Source organism: Adelges cooleyi, unplaced genomic scaffold, assembly GCF_023614345.1.
Source record: "Adelges cooleyi isolate 19-005CV unplaced genomic scaffold, UGA_ACOO_1.1 ACOO_flye_CR_arks_rails_tigmint_CR_PRNA_23, whole genome shotgun sequence".
Lineage (NCBI taxonomy): Eukaryota > Metazoa > Arthropoda > Insecta > Hemiptera > Adelgidae > Adelges > Adelges cooleyi.
Genome location: NW_026095893.1, coordinates 2,327,779 through 2,354,454, shown reverse-complemented (window position 1 = coordinate 2,354,454; position 26,676 = coordinate 2,327,779). Strand labels below are relative to the sequence as shown.

At 28.9% G+C, this 26,676-nt stretch overlaps 1 protein-coding gene across 5 annotated transcripts in view; it reads right to left on the bottom strand.

The window, feature by feature from the left end:
• Window positions 1–26,050, bottom strand: part of LOC126835800 (EGFR adapter protein-like) — a 49,211-nt gene extending 23,161 nt beyond the window's left edge. The window contains exons 1-3 of one of the 5 annotated variants that reach the window (XM_050568621.1): window positions 25,537–26,049; window positions 20,844–20,927; window positions 1,127–1,198 (exon numbers count right to left, since the gene is read on the bottom strand). In XM_050568621.1, the coding sequence (XP_050424578.1) occupies window positions 1,127–1,198; window positions 20,844–20,927; window positions 25,537–25,707 (327 nt within the window). In that variant the 5' untranslated portion in view covers window positions 25,708–26,049. Of the gene's footprint in view, window positions 1–1,126; window positions 1,199–8,019; window positions 8,093–20,843; window positions 20,928–25,354; window positions 25,374–25,536 lie in introns of those variants that run through there. The other 4 variants (XM_050568622.1, XM_050568624.1, XM_050568623.1 and 1 more) reach the window with 4 other exon arrangements.
• Window positions 26,051–26,676: the final 626 nt, after the last annotated feature.

The following is a 26,676-nucleotide window of genomic DNA, read 5'->3' as shown; positions in this document are numbered from 1 at the left end:
CACCACGAAAAGCTTAAGTTTTACACACTCACTTCCCAAGAATGTGTTAAGCGATAGCGGAAACTATTTTGTTAAAGTGATCCTCTGGCCGAAACGAGTAGTAAAAGTAGTGGTGGATGGGACGGGGAACTTGGCACGGACTATAGCTCAACTTCTCCCTCTTTTGTCTTTTTCTCGCTAACCCACATCTCTATAGTACGAGATTGAATTTATTGTGGTGGTGAAATCGAACAAATTGCAGTTTTCAACAGAATTATCCAATGCCAATCATCGTGCCGAGCCGTTGATAACACTTGTCGAATAAAGGGGAAATCATAAAAATCCCTCTGTTAAGGAAAAAACACGTTTTCCCCACGTATATTTACAAAAACCACACATGCCGTAATCGGGTAGAACCCGATTTTTGCGTACGATTTAACTTTTTGGGAACACGATTGCCTATGTTAGTTGTATAACAATGGAAATCTGTAAAACGTCACGATTGCGTATGAAACATAGCCACATTTTTAATCGTACAATTTTCAAAGGTACACGATAAGTTTTGTGAATTTAAAAAAAAATCAATTTTAAAGTTAAAAACTAAAAATGATCATTAAAATAATTTATAAACATTACTTAATAAATATAATTTAAATAATTAAAAATAACGTACGCAATCGTGTTATGAAAAAGTTACCGGCGATAAGCAGCGTACGTAATCGTATTCTACCCCCTCAGTCTAGGTGTAAAATATATCTAGGTACATTACACTAAATAGAAAATAATTTTTTATACATATTACTTAAGCTTCGATGAGAAAATATAAATTTCCTAAAACAATTTTTTTTGTGTCTGGACCTTCGATAATTTTTTATGTTATAACACCATTGGCCCGATTTCTTTATAATAAAATATGCACTTTAGACCAGAAATAGTGCAATTATGTAATTTATGATAGATAGTAACGTAGTTTTTCCTTCCTTATTTTTTGATTTTGAGATTTTCTTATAGTTTAGTTTTGTTTAATATAATACCAAAATTTACCAAAAAAATTAAAAATATAATTTTTTTTTTATTACATTACATATTTACTACTTGATAGTATTATATTACTATTCGCTTAAAGGTTATAGAAATTGTAATTTACCTTGCCATCTGAGCTGCATACTTTAATACCAGTTACAGTTATCAACAAACAAACTTCTTTTTCGATTGAAACCTGAGAACAAATCAACAAATTAATTTGCTTAACATTAATTGTCGGGTCGATAATTTTTTCTCAAAAACTTATTTAAATTAGAAATACATGTTTTTGAAATTAAAGTAAATATTATACTTTTTGTATTCACTATAATAAAATCCATGACATTATCTAAAAATTGAAATAGCGTTCAAGTTATAGAACATGTGTTTTTTTATTAAAAAAGCCGCCTTTGTACTTTATAAAAACATGCCTATTTTCAACAAAAGTATCTCTTTTTAAAGACTATTAGTTCAAAGATATTTTCGTTATAATCTTATTTAGGTAAAATGCATGAATGTATACTATAGATAATACAGAATTAAAAATACACATTTTATGATTATAATATGTAAATACATGGAATGCAAAAGTTATACAAGTAACAAAAATTGAAGTAAAGAAATAGCTTTGTACTGCTTATTTTTACAAATCGTAATACTGATACCCAGGTTACACTGATAACCAGATGTTTCAGCACCTGTGCTTTTTTTTACATGTACCTCGACTGTTAATGATTTAATTATACTAAAAATGTATTAAATTTTAAATAAAAATAAATTTAAACACTAAAACTGTACAATTCTTAAATATCTTGAGCGGATTAAAAGCAATCCGAATTTTGTACCAATTTCAATTCTACGAGTATAAAAAGATATACGAGTTCATGGACACTTTACTAGGTTATGTTGGGAACGAAGTTTTGAGCTTTCTAAGTTCTATGTATGGTTGCGTTTTAGTATTTTTCGAATTTAATTTAGTTTATTACAAAAGACTCAGAAATGGCTTTGGACTAGCCACGGTCTCACAATTTTGTCATAGCGAAAGCATTTTTTCCACTAAAATGGCTTTTATTCATGCAAAAAATTGTATACGTTAAAAATATTTGTACCCTGAAGTTTATACAAATTATTAAAAAAATAAATTGACAAACAAAAATGTATTAAAACTCCTTTTTATTTTAAATATTGCCGATATAAGTTTATAAATCGCCGGCTTTCAATATACAAATACCTGTGTACCTTCATTACCTGTTCAAACCCGTAAATTCTAAGGTAATTAATTTCAAAATAAAAAAAATATTAGTTCAGAATATTGATTTAATATTCTATTCGATTAAAATTGACAGAATTCATTGTGCGTGTATGTTTGTTTACAATTCAAATTTCGAAGTAGAAATATATATATCGTTTTTCATAAGACAAAGTTATTACAGCTGCGGTAAATGTTTCAGTTTTCAGGGCTCAAAAACAAAATATGAGCCCATTTCAAAACCAACCATGCTTGGGCGTTTTGGATTTAGCATTATCAAAATTGTGGTTGCAACATTTTAATCCCAAACTGTGTAGAAGAACCGTTTTAATTAATATTAACTACACTTCCCTTATTACATATAACTATGCAAATTAACTAAATAAACATTGTAGGGAACGTTAAAATCCGAATTATACTCATTGAGTCTTGTAAGACCAAGTTGGAAACGAGTAGAGATGGTACCTAAAAATAATTATCTTTGCCAACTAAATGTTTACCCTAAGCGAATTTATAAAATAATTATAACCGATATTATGGAATTGCTATAATAAAATATGTAAGTCCATTTATTTATTTTAAGACGTATTTGTTCACACCTGATATTTGAACCTAGTCGTTGGTTTTCAAAGTAAGACATTATCATTCATTTGTCAAATAGCTAAATGTGATAGTTGACTTTATCGAAAACCTTGTATTTATTGTTGTCATTTTCAAAAAGGAGATAATGTTAAGAATTATAATTAGTACACATTCACGGTTAGAACCTTAAGTAATATATAATTTTCAACGTCTCTTTAAATCTTATAAAGAACCTGTCAACAGTTTAAAAGTTTTCATGGGTTAAAAAACTTATCAAAAATAAAGATCATTACTGTTGAAGCGAGATAAACTTTTACTCCTATATCAAAGGCCAAAACTAAAACGCCTATCAAGCAATAAATCTACAATTACAGACAAAATGGACGTTTTAGTATATTATTATTTCACTTTGTTCTAGTCGATTATTAATAAAATAAAAATAAATGTACTTTATAATACAAGTGTATTTTTGTTTTTACATTATTACTAAAAGTTTTGATATGTATAGTACATTACAAAGTAATGTAACTTCAGTACTTAGGTAAAAAAAAACTTGTTGATAGGGTAAAAACCTCTGCTGATAACGGTTTGGTGGTAAATCTAGTTGGTCTTAACGGGAAACACACATTTTGAGAAGCACGCATAATGTTAATCGGGCGTACATAAAAAAGCCACCTCCGTTGCGTCATTGTACTTACTTATACGTGGTCGTTTTATTAAACGTTCGATTTTGTGCTTATGTCCTTTTCCTAAATTTAAAACGGTCCCTTAATGGCAGCGGTACAATTGGTCGGTGCAATGTGTGCTGGCTAAGTTTCTGTTCTGTGAGTTATGGTTCCGATACCACCCATCGAATAGTGTATGTATACTTGCAAAGTTCAATGGCCGATACGAAATGTTTGGATCGACAAGCGCACTAACTTTACTTATAGTATTCTTAATAAAATTTGTCCACTGTAATCATTGACTAAGCTACCGGATGAGTATTTTTTGTATTGCATTTTTTGCATAAACTAATTAGGTATAATACAATAGTTCTGAGGAAAACAAAATGGTATGTATTTACATTTAATGGTTCATACTTCATTGCAATTAATTATTGAAACAATCATGTTGTCATATATGATGGTATTTCAGTTTAAGTGATTTATACGTTTTTAATAATTCATTTATACGATCTACGCGACCAAGTAAAAGTATTGAAATAATTGTAATTAGAAATAACCTAATTTCACCCATTTCCATCGTGGGAATTATGCATACCGTCAATTCAATGCTTTTAAAAAATAGTATTTTTTTGTCTAGAACAATTTTTTTAGGGAGTAGGTTTCATTCATAGATATACACCACTTGTTTCATATAATGTTGCTTTAGTCTTTAATGGTATAAATAATAGCGTCATTTGAGTATGTCACCCAATTCTGTACTTCATAAAATAATTATCTATATGACTAATTTTTATTCAGTTATTTCTAACACATAATATTGTACCTACTACCTACGACAGGTTGAAGAATGGCCAATCGATCCCTGTTGAGACCATTAGAGCGTAGTAGTTTTCTTTATAAAAAAAACTCTGATATTTGCGACTTACTGCTAAGGCTTTTTAGACATCGGAATAAACAAAAACAGAAAAAAGTACAACCTTTTATTTTTTTCTCATTGATTCATTCTTTTTCCTCGCCGCGAACTGCGTCTCGGACAAAAAAAAAACCTTTCGAACAGACGGACAGCGTTTATCACAATAATGGAATGATAGAAGCTGCTTTTCTTCCATTATATCATAACTAAAATATAAAACCCCTTTATAAAGATGGTTATTTATTTTCTTTCTTTTATAAATTACTTATTTTAATTATGTTTTTGTATTCAATTTCACGTGAAATAAAATAATAATAATCGTTAAGAATTAACACTTTTTTCAAAGGTAATGTAAACAAATGTTTATTATAAAAATAAAACTTTTAATTTTATCTCTTCTTCTATAAACAAGTATTTACCAACTCAAAAAATAAAAAACATATATTTGAACCGCTTCGTTATTCCAGAAAAATAATGTAAAACAAATTTAATATAAAAAACTTAAATTAAATAAAAGTTATTTAAGCATTATTTAAATAAACTATAATCAGATGGCTATCTAGGTATTCTTATAAGATGTATTTTAATTTGATTATATTACGAGCATAAAATATACTTGTACATATCTAATAAAATGTTGCAAAGGTATAGAAAATTAATAAAATCAAAATTTAAGGCCAAACATATTCTTATGCTTAAACTTGATTACGTTTCATTTACAAAAGTCATTGAGCAAAAGATTTAAGTAACATAAAATAACATAATATCATAATAAATGGAACATTGCCAATTTTCGATTTTTAAGACAGTCGCTTATGAAGGTCAAAATGAAAAAAAAAAACTTAAAAGTCAAATAATATACCTACATTTGAAAGTTTTGTATTTTTCCGAAAAAACAACATTTTGAAAAAGCAAATGAAAACACTCACGTTCAGGTTTATAATGAATAAAACTCGGAAAAGGCTCGATACAAAATCCAGAATAATATTGAATGTATGAAGAAAAAAGTAACCCTGAGCTGTTGTGAAAATATGTAATCTAGACGTGGCTTAAGGCTATGTTATATTTTAAATAAAGAAAGATAACAAAAAGTCACGAAGTAGAGGCAACCAAGGATAAATACACCTTGAGGTTTTTTAAAATGCGGATGGCATATTATTTTTGAATCTCAAATGTACACAAGTCAATATAATATACCTTCTTATGTACAAGTTCTTCTCTATACATTGTGAAAAATTTGGTAATTCGCTGTCGCCGCGTCTTAAAAATGTCGAATAATAAATAAAGTATTATATTATAATTGTTACAGCTTCTGGTGGAAATTTAAAGAACAAAGTCATTAGCATTTTTAATCCAAAAGTGCATCTTGGTGTGACAAAGATTATGCGACGTAAGATTGTTGTTCGATTTGTTTGTTTATGATGAATGAATAAATGAATAATGTCGGCACGTTTTTAAAAAAATGTATTATATTATATATAAGTATATATAGTTCATAAATTCATAATTTTTGTTTGCTTTAACCAAAATATCCAATTATTAGATACATACAAATTCTTATCTTTTTCAAACCGATGTGTGTGATAATGGTACATAACATTTTGTTGAAAAATTTTTTGGCATATATCTATAGGGTGATCATCTTACCGCGAACTACTCAACATCTCACTGAACTTACTTAATAATAGATTTTTTTTTTCAAAAATGTTTTTATACAATGTGATCTCAGTTTCTCAAAATGTTTTTTGTTTTTACCCAACCTTAGTTTTTTTTATAGCATTTTTTGAAACTTAAATGTAACATACATACCATTAATTTTTTAAACTGAGAATAACGTACTGAAAATGCTGACTGGTCGACAACCAGTTTTGGATAACTATTTTTAAGCTATAAGAGTTTAAAAGTTAGGATGGGAGGTGAAGTGAAGGTGAGAAATGCGCGCAATGTGTAAAACAAAAAAAAAATAGTGAGAATTGAGATCACATTGCATAAAAACACTATTCTAGGTCAGATCATATTTATTGTCAGTTTTGAGGAAAAATTGGCCGGTGAGCCTAAAATTGCAAAAACGATTTTTTTTGGCAACATAAATGCGTCTTATCGACAAAGTTTACTTTCTACATAATAGATATTTTTTTAGTTTCAAATATGCATGATTTTAATTTGTATACCCTGTGAAATGTGCACCACTACTAACTTTCTCGGAAATGGTTTTTTTTTAAATATCATTTTTCTTTTAATTATCATTTTATTCAATGTATCATATTTTTTAACAAGAAGCTAGTGTATATTTAATGACACGAATTTTGATCATACTATAACATAGTACATTAATTCCCATATTGTTTTAACTTTTAATATTTAAAATGAATTGATTTTAACTAACATAACAAATATGTACGTGCTAACTGTCAATACTAAAAAGCATAATAAACATATTAAAAATAGCTGTTAAAGTACTTAAATTGTATATTTTTAATTTACGGACGTTACTATAAAATATATTGGTCTTAGTTTTGTAAGGATTCATATGCCTTTAGCCTGCGTATGTATGCCCCCTCCCATTTCAATTGACTTTTCCCTAATCAAACAATTTTTGGTAGTTAAATGTAAAAATTACCATGCTCTACGTTTTTTTTAAATAGGTAAGACTTATTTCAATATTAAGGTAACATGTAATTCTTTTTTTACATTGAAATTTTAATATAATTTAAAATGTGTGTTTTAAAAAGAGGATTAATGAGTAATTAAAAGTTAATTAATATTTTTTGTATAAGGAAAATCTAGAACTAGGGAGAGGGGGGAGAACAAAGTTGCCTATATTGTTCTCGTAACTTTACATAAATTGTTGGCTAATAATTTTTAATTTGTATCATTTGATATCATCATGTATAAAAACAAGAATTTACACTGCATTTGAACACATAATATAATAATGATCTAGATGTTGTTATATAAATAACTGTACAGTTAATAAATAAAAGAAAAAAGAAAAGAAAAAAAATGTAATACAAATTGTTTTTTTTTTCATTTTAATGTGCTTTTATAAATACAAATTGTTATTCATGTTATTTTTTTATCTTCAATGCATAGCTAAGAATTTGTTTTCTAAGATTTAAGTTGACTAATAAAAAATATAAATAAAGAAGACAAAAGTGAATATTTATTTACTAATACAGAGTGATTAATTTTTCGTAAGTCATGCTGTTATTCGGATAATAATTACAATTTGTTTTTTTAAACATGTTAGCTTGCGGAGGTGAGAAGGTATTGGATTTACAATGATGTGTGTTTTTTTGTGTCTGTAAACAAGATCATTTTTTTCCTCTAGACCGATTTTTTGCTTATGTTATTTCACAGTATTAGACAATATACAAATTTTTTTTAGAGAAAAACTACCAAATTGCAAATATTTTTGGAGAAAAATTGAATGTTAAATTTATCACTTTGTGGTAATAACTTATATAGATAATAATATAAGTGACATATAAATTACAAAAATTAACTTCAATGTCAGTTAATATTTATTTAAATTTTTGAAAAAAAAATAATACTTGTAAAATAGTTTAGTAATTAAAAAATAAAAATAAAATTAGTTTACTAACTTGTTAATATTTGTTTGCCAACGCTGCTTTTACGAAATATTATTTGCTTCTGTAACGAATACGCTGACAGGTCTGATGCCGGCAAGCTCGGTGAAAGCACTGGCAGACGGCAGTATTCCTTAGGCGCTCTATTAGGAAAATCACGAGGGCAACGTTTTCGAGATGGCGCACAACTTAAAAATGCCGTTTCTCTGGTGTACTTCCGCTGTGAGTACACCATTTTGACAAAATCCTAAACTTTATTTATAAGAAAATGAATTTTTTCATTTCTTCGATTTGTACTTTTAAACATAAGTTAAAAAAACATTCTTCAGTCTCCCAACAATTTTTAAAATATTTGTGATTAAGTTAACGTAAAGTTTATGTTTTAAATTGTTTGATGGTGAATATATTTGTTTGTAGAAAGTGACAGGAAATAAAGAAATCCATATAGTTTTGAATTATTAAACACCGGAATTTATCGGAGGAAAATTAAAATTTTCATTCCTAGCTTGTTATTTTTTAAGAACGATGGTGGTATACATTTACATATATTTGAAACATTACTTAATAACTTACATAACATTTAATAAACAGCTGTAAGATTCAGTATTTAAATGTACAATCAAACAATACTAAACAAATGTCAAAGTTATGATGCTACTTGTAGGTTCATTTACATATATATATATATATATATAATAAGAAAAAAGATCAATGTCAATTTTTTTTGAATTTGGTATCAAATTATTTGTATTGATATATTGTATCTTTTATGCGCTCGAACCAGGGAAAAAACAGATTAGTCGAGAGTAACGACCGCCGGAAGTTTAGGCATACAGGCAAAATGTATTACGTTTTGAAATTAAAAACACGATTTCCTCAGAATGTTAACATTGATATTTTCCCCCCCCCAGCCCTTCATACATATTCGACATTTGTGAATAAAAAAAATTGTATTTTTCTAACAATATGAATAATTACACAACTTCTTTTATAGCTGCATGTGTAACCTATTCGACTCTGCCCGGGTTAAATTACACAAATGCAACACATTGGTATTGCAAAACAATAATAGTATATCTTAAGCATCTAACTATGTTTTTAGCCAGACATTCATTTATAGTTCATTAATAGCCAATAATCAAACCTATCCATTATGGTTTGTAAATATCAATATTTTTTTGGTCTTTTTGAGTCGTGAAATTTATAATAGATGGTACATACTACATATACATATTAATTAATTTAACCAAAAGTTCGATGTAGATATTAGAATACTTATAAATTAGATACACTCAGTCACATTTTATTTTTTCGAAAAGAATGTGTAGTGATATATAGTATAGACTAATGCCATTTTGTGAGTACAGTTTTACAGAAATGTAGCAAGTATTAATCTATATTACTATATTATGCAATGAAATTCTGAGAAATTAATTAATAGAAGGAGGAGTTTATGATTAATAGAGAACTATATAAATAATTTTTTTTTAACAATGCATTAGTAAAAAACTATTATTTCTAATTATCAATTTTTTTTTTCAGAATGCTTGTTCCACGTGGTACATTTTATATTATTTAGGTTTATTTCAGTTTTGTGTTATTACCACAGGTACACATAATATAGGTCCTACTGTAAGAAACAACTCATCCGTAAGTATTATTTTATGATACTATTGCTCGAAAGATTAAACAAATGTTTAACGACTATTTAAATGTTTACTATTTCAATGTTTATAGTTCATTGAAGAAAAAAGTATTGATATTTTAGTTTCGTGTTTGAATTTATTGTAAGTGTAAGTGCGTACAATTACAACCAAAATATTTTGAAGCAAATTTTGTGGTAGGTATTAATATTTAAAACACTGAATTAAAACGACGCCTTAATAATTTATTTTACTTCTTTTATTATTAGAAACATAATACTAATATGCACGTGTGTGATAAAGTGAGATTTTACAATTTGGTACAGGAACATTTAAAGTTTATACTATCCTCTAGCGGCAAAAATTTAAATATTTTACTTTCAATTTGTTGAATAATATTAAGTACTGAACGTATAACAATAAACACAAGTGCACAATGCCACCTATAATATAAACTGACTAATCGGCTCGCAAATCTATATTCCATTAATTATGTCTCTACCACTAATGTTAATTTTTGCCATGCCGTTTCTGAGTAGACAATAATAATAATACCTTAACACATGAGTATGTTTACGAGTGTGTTGACTAATATAAAGATATATATTAATTATTTTTAGTATATCCCTTTCATCTGCATAATTCCTTGTTTTTGCCGCAACACACACAAGCTACAATGATACCATATATGTCTGAACCCTTCGTTAATGATACCAGGGTTTACACGTCCTGACTTCTATGTAGTGTATAAACGATACATCAAAAAACCCTTCACCCCGTCGTTTGCAGTTACCCAAAGTAATCAAAAAAAATCATACTGGCTAAAAGGCCTATTTATCACAACGCACGACGCTTTAAATCCCCTCTCACAGAGGTATTTTCACATAAACCCCGCACATCGATTTACTGCATGGATAAGAGTACACGTGCGTAAGGTACCTTTACATACTTAAAGATTTGCTGATGCGTTTATTGGACAACACGGAATAAACGTATAGTAGTTTTTATTATTATTACTATATAAATATATACATATATGTGTGTGTGTGTGTGTGTATGTACACACGAACTTAATATTTTAATTAGACCCTTATTAAATGTTAGATATTTCGGTATTTATATTATTTATACCGTCTAGACGGTTCAGAAGAGACACTTGAGTCCGATGAGAAATATAGCATGTCTAATAGCACCAAAAGTTTTAATCGAGTTCACTGTTGGGTGATTTAAACTTATTACTTTGTGTGTAAACAAGGCTGCAGCGGAGCATCCAGAAATATATATATATTTTTTTTTTGGAGGAAGGGGGTTTTAAAATGGTGAAACCTTAGCATTGTCATAGATATAATATATAAATGCATTTTTACATTTCAGATCCCGAATGTTAGATAGGTTATTGTAATTATTATTAGCAATCAAATGTAGGTTTATTAAAATATGAATATTGAACGTTCTAACATAATTTTCGAGTTACTATTAGAGACAGAATTGTATAGTATACTAAATACCACATATACTGCGCTGTATTCTAATGAGTTCCTTATTATATTTTGTAAAAATGTAAGCCATACACTTTTTTATGGCACCTCTGCTGAACTAAAAAAAGTTGCAAAGCTAATGTTGTGATGAACACTACGCTATGACGTTTAAATGTATTTAAAAAAAACCCTTATTTTAATTAAATAATTGATAGTTCTCTGTATAACTATTGTAAAAAAGCACATCATTATTAAACCTGCCTCTCTATGAGTCATGAAACTATAATTATGTCAGCAGAAAGTCTTAAGCGATTAAAAGGGTGAAGGAAAGTTCATGATTTTAATACGTGTAACGTTTTAAACACACACAAGTATTTAAATTATTATGTTAGTGTTATGTCTACCTGAAAATGTGCGCAAACAACTATATTTACCTGAAAATAGTGTTCTATTGTTCATACTTTTGTGCGCAAAGTGGAAGTAACAGTTATTAAACAAAATATTTAACACTTTTGTCAAGTAAGGTAATTACGTTAAAGTCAAATTAAGTTATTATGTTAAAACTTGTGTAATAAAATATATAAATAAATAAATATATTCTTGATATCGGTTAGGTTTTGATTCCATAAAAAAATAATAAGTTATTGCATCTATGTATTTTAAAATGGAGAGCATTCGATTTCCAATGCTAAAAAAGTAATTCAAATCAATTAATCTTTATTTGAGACAAGTGGAACTGTTTCTAATGAAAGTTCTTAAGAAATTATCATAGATTACCTTTCTTTTGTATTTTAGTGATACTAGCGTTTGCATTGAATTTTTTTTAGATTGCTCGAGACAGCCGACACCACGGCAGTGACATTAACAGAGATTTTCGACGAGGAGATGTTTACATATACCGGTTTTTATTTATTACATTTAAAAAGAAAGCAACTTAAGTTAAATCGAGAATAGGTTGTTATCATTTTTTTGGTCGAAAGTATGCTGGCCGAAAAGGCGTAGGTTTTTTTGGCGAATTTGTTTCCGCTCAATTTTTAAGGTTCCAATCATGTATCGATTTATAATGAAATCAGCATTTCGTATGTCAAATCTCGAATTAAACACATTTTACATTTTGTATATTTCTATTAATTTTTGTTTAAATATTCTTTTACAATCGATGGCTAAAAGAAAAAATTGAAACTAGCGCAAAACCGGTATGTTCTCTTTTGGGACGGATAATAGTATTTATTGGGAATGATTTATAGAATATTTGTGAAAATGAGTCAGTGTTTTTTTTAAGTTTTTACGCGAACGTTTATGTAAATAAATGTTGTTTTATAGCCGAAGCATAGAAGCTAACAAAACTAGGCCTTAGAAAATATATTGTTTTTAAAAACCTGGTGTAAATAATATATAATTGATAAACACGAAATGTAAAGAGGTGGTACCCTCAAGTAATTGATGATACGTGACTGCGGCTGTCGTAGAAGGCGTGTACGTTTGTGAGTATCTCTCTAGTTTTCCGGCGGTTCTCCGGAACGACCATTGGGTAATTTATGTCATCTTCGCTATACATGTGTTTTCTTTTTCCGACAAGCACTTATTTTCCTAAAATAATAGATTTCATGAGATGGTAACCAAACCTACGGACATAGGCAAACATATAAATATATTTATATAAATTATATTGCATTCATCATTGTTTGGACGAAGTGTTTAAGAATACTCAGATATTTTATGTTTTGAATAAACATTTGAATTTTTCATAACATTAACAAGGCATCACTCGAGGCACAATTTTAAGATTATTTATTGGTTATAAATTAGTTACCTAAATCCTCTATTTAAGGAATACAAATTTTTATTGTTTTTTAAACATTTTTAAAATACCTAATTTTGGTCATTACATCAAGAAAATATAGGAACCTATAAATGTTTTCAAAAATATTGTTAATAATAATATGATTTTGTAAGATAGTAATTTTATAATTATGTTTGTAAGAACAAAATGAGTTTTCCTATTGGGTCATATTATATTACATTAGACAAAGTATAAAGTTATCAAGCAATGCTCACAAAATGTAATTTTCAGTTTAAATGTAGTAAATTCGATGTGCTCATAGAATATGTACTTGAATTAAAATAAACCGGATGTATTTTTGGCGTTTACTGTCACCGGCTTTCCGTTTTCCGGACGAGAAATCATCTGGTGAAAAGCCGCCAATCGCCGTTCCCCTTTTAAGCGAACCTACCCAGATAGCAAATACTTCTGAAAGCCCCCTCTCTAAGAGGGGTAGCAATACATGCTACATACAGCCCTACATGGACGCTGCTAAAGCTGTTTCCGATGTATTAACATATGACTCGTTAGTTGTTGTAGAGACAACTATATAATACCTATAACATACCACAAAAGATGCTCATGTAATATGATTTTATCCAATGTGTCGCGAGTATTATGAATTAATGGGAAACATTGTGATGTGTAATTTAAGACAAAAAATGATAGAATTATTTAGGTTTATAAATTATGTTAGTATAAGAGATTATTTAAAAAAATTGTATTTTATATTTTAATAAGGATAAGTTATTGCTAAAATAATCCTAATAATCTATTAACATAAACATTACTTTATATAACTTATACCTAGTAGTTATTATTGTGGTTACTATGTACATTTTTATTAATAAAGTAAACAATAATTTTTAATATCTAAATTGTGTTTTATTAAATTGTATTACTTATAATAAAGAAATAGTTTTCATCATTTTACTATTTTTCAGTTTTAACTAGCATATTGTAATTTCATATTTTAAGTAAATATACTACTATAGTAAGAATTTGTATGGTACAAAAATTGAAATAATTAATTTACAAAGACTTAAAATTGCCTACGGTAAGACAAATCATGGATATAAATATTTATGCACAACAAATACATATTATTATACTTGTGTTCGAATTGGAAAATTTAAAGTAGAGGAACGTTTATACATAAGAGGACGCTACCCACCCTTTATTTATTCACGAAAAATGGTTTTGCGAGGGGCAAGAAGGGGAGGGTGGTATTTAGAGTAGCCGTATACAATTTTACAATGCATAGAGAAAAACTTTATCTACGGGGTAGCGTTTTTAGTTTTTTGATAACTTAGCAAAATCAAAATTATTCATTCGTAAATATTCATTATTTTCCCTTTTTTAATTTGTTTATAAAAAAATATTAAGTATAGATATCAAAAAAATTAAAACGCTACCCCATGGATAAAGTTCTTCCCTATACATTGTGAAAATTTGATAAATATACTGTTAATACTGGCCTTACATACTTGTCCCGCGTAAAGTAGTTTTGATGGGAAAACAATTGTAATCTATCCTATAGAAATGATTATGATAATCTGACAAAAAAAAATGTCAATCAACAAAGTATCCTCATAACTGTATTAATAAGGATACATTATAGTTTAAACTCTAATTTAAGATTTTTTCGAAAAATTGCCTATACTTTACTCCTTAGAAATGGTCTGGGTAGCGTCCTCTTAAAGGGATTGCATGCGGTCTGTTTTTAAGGAGTTTTGTATAGGCAATATTTAAGAAAAAAGTTGTTTTATTAAATTTCGATCATGGAAATTTATTTGTATAAGCGTCAAGGTATTATTTTTAATTTAAATCATTTTTTCTATGAGTAAAAGCCATTTTGGTTTATTTTAGACCAAAAAGCCAGACAAAATGTCGACTACATAAAATGGTCAAATGTCAATTCTGTAAAAAGAGATTCTAGTTCTTTGGCTACCTTCTTATGTTATGTAAGAAGTAGATTTTCATTTTAAAATTTCAGTTTCTTGTAATTAAATTAATTAAATTGCAATTTTTTCAATATTGAAACCTAATATTTTTACATTAAAAAAGCCAAAAATCAAAAATCTGCTTCCAACATAACCTAAATAAGTTGCTGAAGAACTCGTATAGCTTTACAAAATATAAATCGGACTATCCTAAGTAGTCGTAATTTTGTCTAGCCTTTTGTTCAGACCGCATGCAAAACACCATTTATAAAAATTAGTAGGGGTGCGCTACAACTTTTGAAAAATTGTTAGGGTAGGTACTTAGTCCTCCCACTCCCCCTCCCAAATTCGAGCACTGATTATTACGATAAATATCATTACAGATACTTTTTTTTACAGTTATTTTTAAAATAAAAGTTTCGGGAATTCATTTACTAAATTCTCTAATTCATAATTAATGCAAGGGAAAATGTATTATTATTTGATTAGTTCATTTAATTGACATTTAAATTTAGAAATATTTTATGTTTTTTTTTAGACGTTATCTAATTAATAGGTTAATGTCTACTTATAATAATAACAACTAAAATTTCGTTGTCTGTTAGTTTATGAATGTTACATGCGATTACACGATTACACGTATTTATTATTAATGAATTGTGTATATTTTAGCTGAATACAGTATTGTAATGCATGAGGTAACGTGACTGGACCATATAAATATTTTTTTTTATAATCATTAATTATTAGATAATATGTGTGATAAGTATAAAATGCTACAAATTATTTAATTTGAAATATAGTACGTACACAAACATGGCACAGTTATATGCGTGAGTGTCGAGTAGTGAATACGTTGTATAATAATAATTACAAGTATATTCTTTTCTTCTCATTATATTTCAGTTCAATATTTATTTATTATTTTGTATACATCGATATAATATTATAAATCTATTAATTTGTTCACATGAACAACTTAATAACATCTTTAAAAAATAAGTAAATATTTGACTTTTAAGATTTTTTTATTGAAGAAGTACAATTTTTATCAATTGATTGTAGTTGTTGTCTATAATTAGTAATTACGCTAGTAAAATATTAGTGATGTAATATTTTCAAGTAAGTCATTTTCAATTAGAATCGTTATTTAATTTCAGAGAGAGAAAATGAAAAACTCTAATTTATTAGAATACGAAGAGATACAATTTTTGGGATACATATTCAAAGTGGAAGGAATTGTCTTTTCCGTAGCAGCCACAGCTGTGTTCATGGCGCTCTTTTATGCTGGGTTGTACATTAGAGAAACGGCATAAGCATTTCTCTATAAATGTTTGAAAATCAATGGCGCGACGGGAAATTTTACTGTGATAATTTGAAATATGATTCTCCGTTAGTTGAAATAATATTACTTTTGTTTATTATTATTTTCATGGGACAGTGTATGTATGTATATGAAATGTCATATTGTGAACGATCAAATTTTTCAATGAAAACCTCACACCCTTACAGAGCTTTGCTTAATCTAAAAATGTTAAGTTAGATCGATTACTATAATTAGTTTGGAATGAGCAGACATACCAAATGATGGGTAATTATGCACAGTTAAGCTTGACGGAATTAAAATATAAATAAGGCACTTAAAATAAATAGCGTCAGTTAAGATTAAATACAATTTTTTTAAACAAAACTAACGTCTATTATGCTACGTAGTCACGTTAACATGGAGAACTAATCGGAAAAGCGTCTTTTAAATTCAAAATTGAATGAATAAATGAATTAAAATTAAGATTACCTTTAAAATGAATATGAAAAATAAATAATTTATGTAATTTTTTTTCTATAAGACATTACATACATCTAGCGCTTTCTAAAAAAAGAATGTTAACCGTATATAAGTAGTGCCGTATATAAGATATATTTCGGGGGGGGAATAATATAAGAATAGATTTAATTTATATTATAAATTAACTTTGATTAAATGAATTCGCACATGTGCCGTACCAACCACAAATTTCGGGGGGGGGGGGGGTTGAACCCCCAAAACCCTCCCCTGTATACGTCACTGTGTACAAGCATCATATTTGCGTATACATAATAATATAGTTAAACCTGAACATATATGTGTATTTTTATTTGCCTATTTGCTTTTTATTTAAAGCCTTTTTGGATAAAAAGTAATTTTATTGTTAATGTATGAGTATGTAATGTTTATGATTAATAAAATTGACAATTTAAAGGCAGAATAATAATTTCATATTGAACTAATAAAACATTTTTTTTTTAAGAAAACCCTTTTTTGATCATATTAAATTGTTTAACTAAAATTTATTTTATTATATAATATTTTATAGAGCATACTATATGTAATACATGATGTATACAACATTTTTTAAGGTTCAAAATAGAGTATTTTATTAATATAAGTATTAAAATGAAATATTATCAATTATCATTAATAATAAGCTGAAATAGCTTTGCGCATGACGTTATCGTAGAAGTCGTAATATGACGTACACGTAACCGGTAATATTATAAATTTTTAATTTTTATAAAACTGATTTTTAAAACATCTGAAAACATTTATTAATACAATAACACACAATAGTCTTAAAACACGGTTTAAAATGTAAGTTTATTAAACAAAGCATTTATATTTTTTATTCTTCTAAGTATATGTTTTTTTATAGTTTACGATTTATCCGCTTATCTAACAGATTTTTAATGTAAGAAAAAAATTAAATCTACATAAACTTTAAGGAATACAATAAAACACAATAAGCAGATGAATTGTTTAAATGTAATATCTGTTTTATAGTAATAGCAAAAAAAGGTCTTTTAAAGGCCTTACACTCCTAACTACAAGGGGTATAATCATATTTTATAAAATTTATAATTGGCCTCATACATATATTTTATACTTAATTATAATGTTTAATGGTTTTTATTCTTCGCAAAATATTGAGTCAGAAATATTTACAAGGAGGGTGCGAGCGGAAAAACAAGCTGTCAAGAACTTGATTTTTATATAATAGAGATATTATTGTGTTTGTACTATAAAAAGTTTTATCGCTCTCGTGTCCCTTTATCACTTCAAATTTTTATATAGAGGTCAGCAGACCACTCAAACGTATGTACACTCAAGTTTTATATTGTCATATTGCTCTTGCGATTTTAGTCGAGTGCCAATTAAAAGTTTTTGAATTTAATTATGCTCTTATTATTAATTCGTTAAAGTTTTTCTACTTATTGTGAAATTCTTACACGGGTAACAAACTGTATTGCTTTCTTTCCCTATTTACGACGAGTTTATATTTTCGAACAATACCTGGGGGTAGCACCAAAATTTTAATGTTTTTAACATTCTAAACATATTCTATACTTTATCTAAGCCAGAAATTTAATGTTTTACAAATTATCGTAAATATATTATAATATAATGACGCAAATTAATTTATCTTTTTAAATTAAAAATAAATAAATAAAGGACAAAGATCATATAATTTCATGATAATTTCCAACCTTCGATAAAATAGAATCATGAAGAATAAGAAGAAATCAAGAATAATTTGCGACAAATTTTGACTAATCATAAAATGCTTAGAAAAATGATTCTTAGTTTAAAATGTAGGACGGGAATGTGAGGACAGTTAGTATAACGCACAGATAAAATTGACACTTGTTTCAACCATTTCGCTTCCATCCTAAATTGTAAACTTTAAAGTTAAAATTATTAAAACTTCTAAAAAAAAATGTTTCCGAAAAGAAAAACTGAAAATTTGCTACTATTTTTCGAGGAAATGAGAAGTTGACTTAAAATTTATCACCAAGTAATAAATTTATATCGGATTGCATACTTGCATATAAACGTTCATCAAAGGATTAATGAATCAATCTATTTTTAGTGGTTCCTTAAACATAACTTAGTGGCTTGTGATTGGTACATTATATTATAATACATCATTCAATTTATTATTTTTGTATGCAACCCAGCGTTAGTGTATTAAACAATTTTTAAAGTGGGAAGACTCATAATTCATAAATAATAAAATAAAGATATGTTAGGTGGACATTTTCAAGCAACGCAAAACAAACAAATTGCACAATTTTTACTACTTATATATTTATATAAATTATTGAAACATTGTACCTACTATAATAGAAAAATAATCAATTATGGTAGGTTACTTAAACTGAGTTATTAGACATAAAATTCCTTTAAAAAAATATACAATGTACAATTTGTCTTTATTATTTAGTATAAATTAGTATGTATTACATATTACGCCAATTCGTATGAATCCGTATCAATATAGGTACTCTATAAACATTTTAAATTGTATAAGCATTATTTTTAACAAAATATAAGAAAACTGTATAATTTGAGAAAATATGATTTTCTCTCCTGTATGATTTATCTTGTTTTGAATATTTACTCACTGTAAGTTTTAATACTTAAAATTACATTTCAAATAATAAAATCCAACACCATAGTTTCGAATGAAGAAGGTAAATTCATAAGAAGGAATACACAGTGGTAACCTAAAAATAATGTTTGGCATTAAACTCAAGACTATAAAAATAAAGTTAATTCCAAAAACATTCCAATAAATAATTACCTGTAGTATCTGAATATATTTTAATATAGGTAGTGGTGCTACTGATGCGAATCATTGGTTCATTAAATTATTTTGTATTATACGTCTATTTAAATGTGATGTGGTTATAATATCTACATATACGGTGTACTTACCTTAGTAAAGAGTTAAATGAAGGGACATCCCTGTTTATTGAGGATATCGGTTTAGGTTACGTTCAGTAAAATGTTAATTTAATGCAAAACGTATTGTTTTTATATCTGTAATGTTATTATATATATATATATATATATCATTATCATGTAGCTTAACGGGCCATGGAGGCCCAACGCTGCCATCATGAGATGGTTTCTTGACGAATGTTATTAACAAAAATAAATTCGCTCAGATGCTGACATCATAAATAATATTATACTTATTCAGTTTGAAAACAGAGTTTTAACACTAAAATCACCTAAACTCTATCAAACACACTTGCCATAATGTCTAACCATGATTTTACCCTTAAAAAAGTCGATTTTCAGAATTTCTATTTCACGGTTTTAATATTGATACCGAAAACATGTATATTATGTACAGAGCAAGTATTAGTATAATAACTAGGGCAGAGGACTTAAAGCTCTAAAAAAACACTAAATATGCAAGCACTTATGCACTTAAAAACCCTAAAATATGCAATACTTTAAACAATTTTTTAGCGATTTAATTAAACAAATTAATTACTTTAATTAAAACATTTAAAATAAGAAAAACAATTAATGACTAAATTAAACTATATGTATATGCTATACTGTGAGTCCACGACCAATAAAATAATAAAAACTTCGGCTTAATGAAACTTTTACTATTTATTGACTTAATTATACTGTAATTAATGTATGATTTATTAAAGATAGGCATATTGAATAATTGATTTTTTTATTTTAATAATTTGATATTCATTCTTCTGACCCTAAAAATAAATTTCCAATATTTTAGACATTTTTTACTGCTTATTGTTTTGATAAATAATTTTTAAAGAAAATGTTCGAAAAAATCCCCCTAAAAAGCATATATAACTTAAAAATGCCTCAAAAAGCAAAAAAGACCTAAATATGCAAAAATATGCAACATAAAATTACAGATTTGGCTTTGTCATAACCTAAAACAAATTTGGCTTTTTATACGGCTGCGTAAGACAAATATGCAAATGCTAGAAGTCCTCTGCCCTAATAATAACTTATAGTACTACAGAACATATAAAGGTATGTTATATTATGTTAATTCGCATACGAATAAATTCCAAACGGGAACCATATTATTAATGTCATAAAAACACATAATTATTAAAACAAAACAAAGTAATAAAAAAATACCTTTCTGTGTTTGGCCATTAGGTTCCTGACAAATTCGACTCGTGCCATCTGATCGTGACAGTTAACCGCAACAGATCCCGTGTACTGTAAAAAAAAAAAAACATAATTTGTTTTATTACTATACACTCACTTAAGTCGATTCGTGCGCGTTAACTATTTTGGTATGCATCCGAAGAGCATTCCGAGATATAAATATTATAATGTATGCGCTTGTTTGCTTTAGTATATTTAAACGCCTATTAAGTATTTACACAACGGTCGTATAATGGTCCGTTAAAAATATAAAATACCCACCACAGCTTTTATACACGATATAAATTGTATGTCTTTTTTAAAATTATTTTGAACATTACAGTTGTATATGTTACTACAAACAGTAAGATAATTCAAGTAAAGTATACATATATACATATATACTGTACCTATATTTCAAATAAATATATTATATCATTGTAGATCAAACTCCATTAAAACGTAATTGGACAGACACTACTTAGCGCCGTTACTTTTTATTTTTAGGGAAATCTAACCTGCACCGTATCACTTTTGTGTGGTAAATCGAATAAAGTGTAAAATAATAATATCTATAATCAAGACAGCCTCAATATTACAAGACGTGAACTCTTGGCGCCAATGATAGTAATTGTAAGAACAAAGAATTGTTTGGCCTGGATTTGAACTTCAGCGTGATTTAGTAGAATATTATAAATCTAAAATAAAAAGTAGTTATAACATGAAAACTTAATTTAGTTAAATAGGTAGGAAAATGTGTATAAGTTATAATGTAAAGGTAATAAGTCCAAATTGGTACATTTTCAGGAGAACAAAAAGCGTTTAGTTAATTCAAATTTTTTTTTAAAAAAAAGCTTAACGGGCCTTTAAGGCCCAACGCTGCCTATCATGAGATGATGGTTTCTATAAAAAATATCTCCATTATTATAATAATCAAAATAAGATCAATTGTCTTGTTTACAAGCATAGTAGGTAATAACTGACTGTTCGGTTAAAAGGTAATTTAAAATTAAGAAATATCAAATTTAGTATTGCCAGCAGCTTAACAATTAAAGCGAAATAAGACGTTAATCCAAAAGTTTTCGTGATTACCTACGTTAACAAGATATTGTATTTATTTTAGAAACTTGGTGGATTTAATTACATGCGAAACGACCGTACAATAGCAATAGCATTAGCTAGACATACTCAATAGCACGTGGCTGTAACTATATACCTACTCATAAACTATTTGCACTGAAAAACTTAGCATACATATTTTTAGTCATAGTTTTTTTTTTGTTTATTAATAAATGATGTCAAGCGTATAATTTTAAGGTTAAAAAAAAAACTTTAGCCCCTTATAAAGTCTATGTATACGCATATCTAAGTCTAAAATAAAATTTTATACATCGGTTCATAAATCATAATAGAAAATAATACAAATTATTGTGCCTCCGTGTTTATGACTGGAAAATTAGCACACGTTGTGAGAATCAAATATTTGTAAACGCTGATTTTTTAATTCGTGGAAAACGCCATTGCCGAGTATTCGCTTTTTAGTGTTATGACTGCACACTTGCACCGGACGCGTTTCTTCTTATCTAAGTATCCGTAGCCGACTCTTTTTTTTTTTTTTTATACATATAAATACAAATATTTTGCGCATAATAAAAATTAATACATACTGCGTTACAGTATTGCAACTTAAATTTTATATGAGGCGCAGTGGTATGTAGGCGTTCTTTGAAATTACTTATTCAACCTTCCCGTGTAAACCGAAAAGACGCTGAATAAGTACAAAAGTGTCCATATTAAGATCAATGAATGATTTAATTTAACCAAATCAATTTTTTTAAACCAATGTATAAGTAAAATATAGCTGATTCTTTCATAAGTTCAGGTGCTTTGTAAAGATCTAGCTAGAGATCCAAGGAAAGCCACTGGTTCTATTATAATCTCCCAAAATATACGTCCTTTGTTAAAAACAAATCAATGTTCTTAAGTTGCCATAAAATGTCTACGGTCAACAAAAATAAAAATAAATTGTTATGATATTTTTTAAGTTTTAATTTTATCTTAGCTGATTGGGAAGCGTTCATACTTTACACATTAGTAAAATAAGTAAGTACAAGTTGCAATAATCTATCAAAAGAAAATGTTCAATAATGAAAACGATATTGAAACTTTAAAGTTATCATATAGAATCTATATAGATCTATCTATAGATAATACAAATATGCTTGAAAAAAATATGATAAACTATAGCTGTTATAAATTATACTTAACTAAAACAAAGCAATTCGCAATATTATCAGGGGAATCCAAAAATCCGGATTTTCACAGATAAACGCTACTTAAAAATTATATAAATACTAAATATTATAACACTATAAAGCTGTGTACCTATTGTCCTATTACCTAGTATGGTTCGATGAGAAGTTTAAAAAAAACGCTCAACTTTGACCACAAATTGCTTAGGATTAAGATTTTCGGATTTAAAAATATCCAAAATCAATATACCTTTTCAGTTTTTGGTATTGGTTTTTACTTGTAGGAGCATACTACTTGCTTCCAAAATTATTATCAGAGGGTGAGTTGCGTCCCGCCCCACTCGCGGTGCATACTATATATCTTTATTTTGGGACGTAAGTAGTATACAGCCTTTATTTTTACATTTTTATCAAGACCCCTACTTGAACACATATTTATATATTGCATATGTATACATTATACAGTGTTTATTATATTTTCAAATTGCTAAAAAAGCGTTTTTTGGGAAAATCCGGATTTTCTAATTTCCATCACTATTAAGAACTCTAGATGACACTAGACTAAATTAAATGTTTATTATGTACATATTAAAAGTCCTGAACCCATATTTCTGTTTAGTTTTTTTGGAGTTGGGTTTTTTTTAAAAAATTATAGTGTCTATTTAAACGAGCACGAGTACGGTATAAATATAGTATACAGGTATCACTCGTTATATTATTCATCATTAGATACTAGTGTAATTGTATATATTTATTATTATATCAGATAGAGTAGTAATGGATTATTTTGGACGTATAACATTATTACTATATAAATAGAAATGCTCGACGACGCTCCGTATTCCGTTGTCATATTGCAAACATATTTTGTCCGTACAACTAATTATTGATGACTACATAATTATAAACTTAATTTAATCTATTTTGTGGTACTATTATAGTGAGCGGCAACTGCTGTAAGGACTTTAAATATTTTTTACGGTTTTGCATAGTTTTGACACCCGTTTGTTTAATAATATCGTACAGCGCAAACTCAATAGATGAGTTCTCTTCTCTTTACCGCTAAATATGTGTTCTGGTACATTAATAAAATAAAAATAAAAATCGTTCGAAAAGTTATCGTACGCAAGCGGTGTATTATTTTTATCAGGTACTTTCCAGTGTACAGCGGAGACTCGTAATAGTCGGTTATCAAACAGTTCCGAATGACTGATAAACAAGATGAATAAAAAACAACTAAAATTCAAAAGGGAAAGAGTTTCTACATAGATGTGCAGGACGGTTGGCACAACAAATCATTCGTAGATGGTTCGTCAATTATGTAAAACACTAAAATGCATTAATAACCAGTAGGCTATAATAATTACATTATTAAATCACGCAAGAGCCGGATTTTACATCGAAAAATGGGTACCTGTATACCGCCTTAACTCCCGATCGAAAAGCGTCGGCCATCAATGCATTATAAGATTAATTTAAAACCCTTATTACATTATGTATAAGTACCAACACAAATACAAATCTAAAACCTAATTTAATATACGCGACAAGAGCTATTATAGCCAAATCGCTTTAATATTAAGCTAAAAAAAACTTTTTATAGCCTTTTGGTAACAATTGGTAATCGGTCGTTTTACCGGTATTATCCACAGACCAAAGAAAACCAACCATTTCTATTTAAATGCTACTCCGATCTCGCACTAGTTTGATCACGGGATATAATATAAACGATAAGACAAGAATGATAACAAGATACCTCTGTACAGCTGATGTTCTTTTCAAATCATTGATAACATGATAATATGTAGGTGGTCATGTTTTCAGGATAAGCAATTTGTGTAAAAGTAAAACAATTTGAACCATTTCCAAAAGATCTTAAAAATTACCTACATTCAATTGTCTTCTTAGAGGTTATAACGATAAACAGTTAATGGTATACGTATAACATACACCTACAACATTAAACGCCTATCAAAATACGTTATTACCTACTAAATTGTTAAGTTAAGACAGAAGACTTTTTGCTGGGCTATAGAAAACTTTATTAGTTCCATAACCCGTTTTTGAAGCAACGTCACTGGAACAGATACAAATGAATTCTGTGCAACCCGTCATTAAGTAAAACTAACATAGTTTTACGTTCAGTGTCCTACCTAGTACATTGGAAGTTGGCATTGGCGGGTTTTGAATGTTGTAAATAAAACTATAAGCATGTGATTTCTTAAGTGAGTCCAACAAACAACTCACCAGTCACCACTCAACTAAACCGCCTACGGGTATTTCATGGTCCACCCACCCAAAAATTTCAAATTCAAAAAAGGGAAGACCTCGACCGCGAGGTAACCGACGGCAGCCGCCCGTGTTGTGTTACGTTGCCGGTTAAGGTACTGTCTGTTTGGACAACGCGACGTACCGCGTATCGCACTGACCTGTACGGGATGAAGAGTGTCTACATCCGTGATGTTGGCCGGAGTCTGTCGAGGCGACGGCGACGGTCGCTTGTGCCGGTAACGGTGGTGCAGATGTCGGTGGTAGCGGGCGTCGTCGGTCGCGACGGCTGTAGCGGTGGCGGTGGCTGCGGCGGCCGGGTCCAACGACATTTGCGACTGTCCGAGATGACCGGGGCGGTCACCGTTGCCGCTCGCTCGCTCGCGCCCGAGGTCAACAACCGGTTTAACGCGACCGAATAAATTAACAACAACAATTATAATAATAATACGACGTGTGCAATGTTTGACGCGCACTCGAAAACACCCCCGGTCGGACAAAACACACGCGACCGGACCATTATAATACACATCCAACTGGCGCGCGCACAACACAACAGAAAGGCAATAGAAACCGGAATCGCGCGAGGTGGCGTGAATTATCTACGTGCACGCGCACCGCGCCTCGAGACGTTACTGGCTGAAGGCTGCAACGGCGGCGCACGCGTCACGGGACGCCTTCGGGTTAAGTCGCAACGGCCACCACCGTTGAGAGAACCGGTCGTCTACGGCCACTGCAAACTTCTGCGTTATGTTGAACGGCCAGTGTCGCCCGTTACCTATATTACGCTTGCTACCTACCATCTCCCCTTTAGCTTCAAGTTTCGTTCCAAAGAGAAGACAATGGAAAAATACGGTACCCCGTTGCTTGTATTTATTTATCCGGGGTTATAAAAATGTCTAGTCGCAGCCGGTTTTTCGTATAAACATTCAAAAACCGGACGACAATAAATATTATCCACCAATTGTGTACAAATGTGTACGTTATTATGACCTACTTAAATTTGGTATTATTATATTTAAATATTAAACGTTTAGAGAATTGCGGAAACGGTGATTTTGCGTCTCTCTCCGCCACCACCACCACCACCACCACACACGGAACATGAAAATTTAAGCATACAAAACATTGGCTACTAAAGTGGTCACGTTTCAATTCTGCAAAAAGATACGCGACTGTTGTGCCATGTGTACTAGGTTTAATTGGAAATCTATAATGTTCAATTTTTGTTTTTAACAATATTGAAAAATAAAGGACAGATTTGTTTCGTATCGAAACGAATATTATAACAACAAAATGGC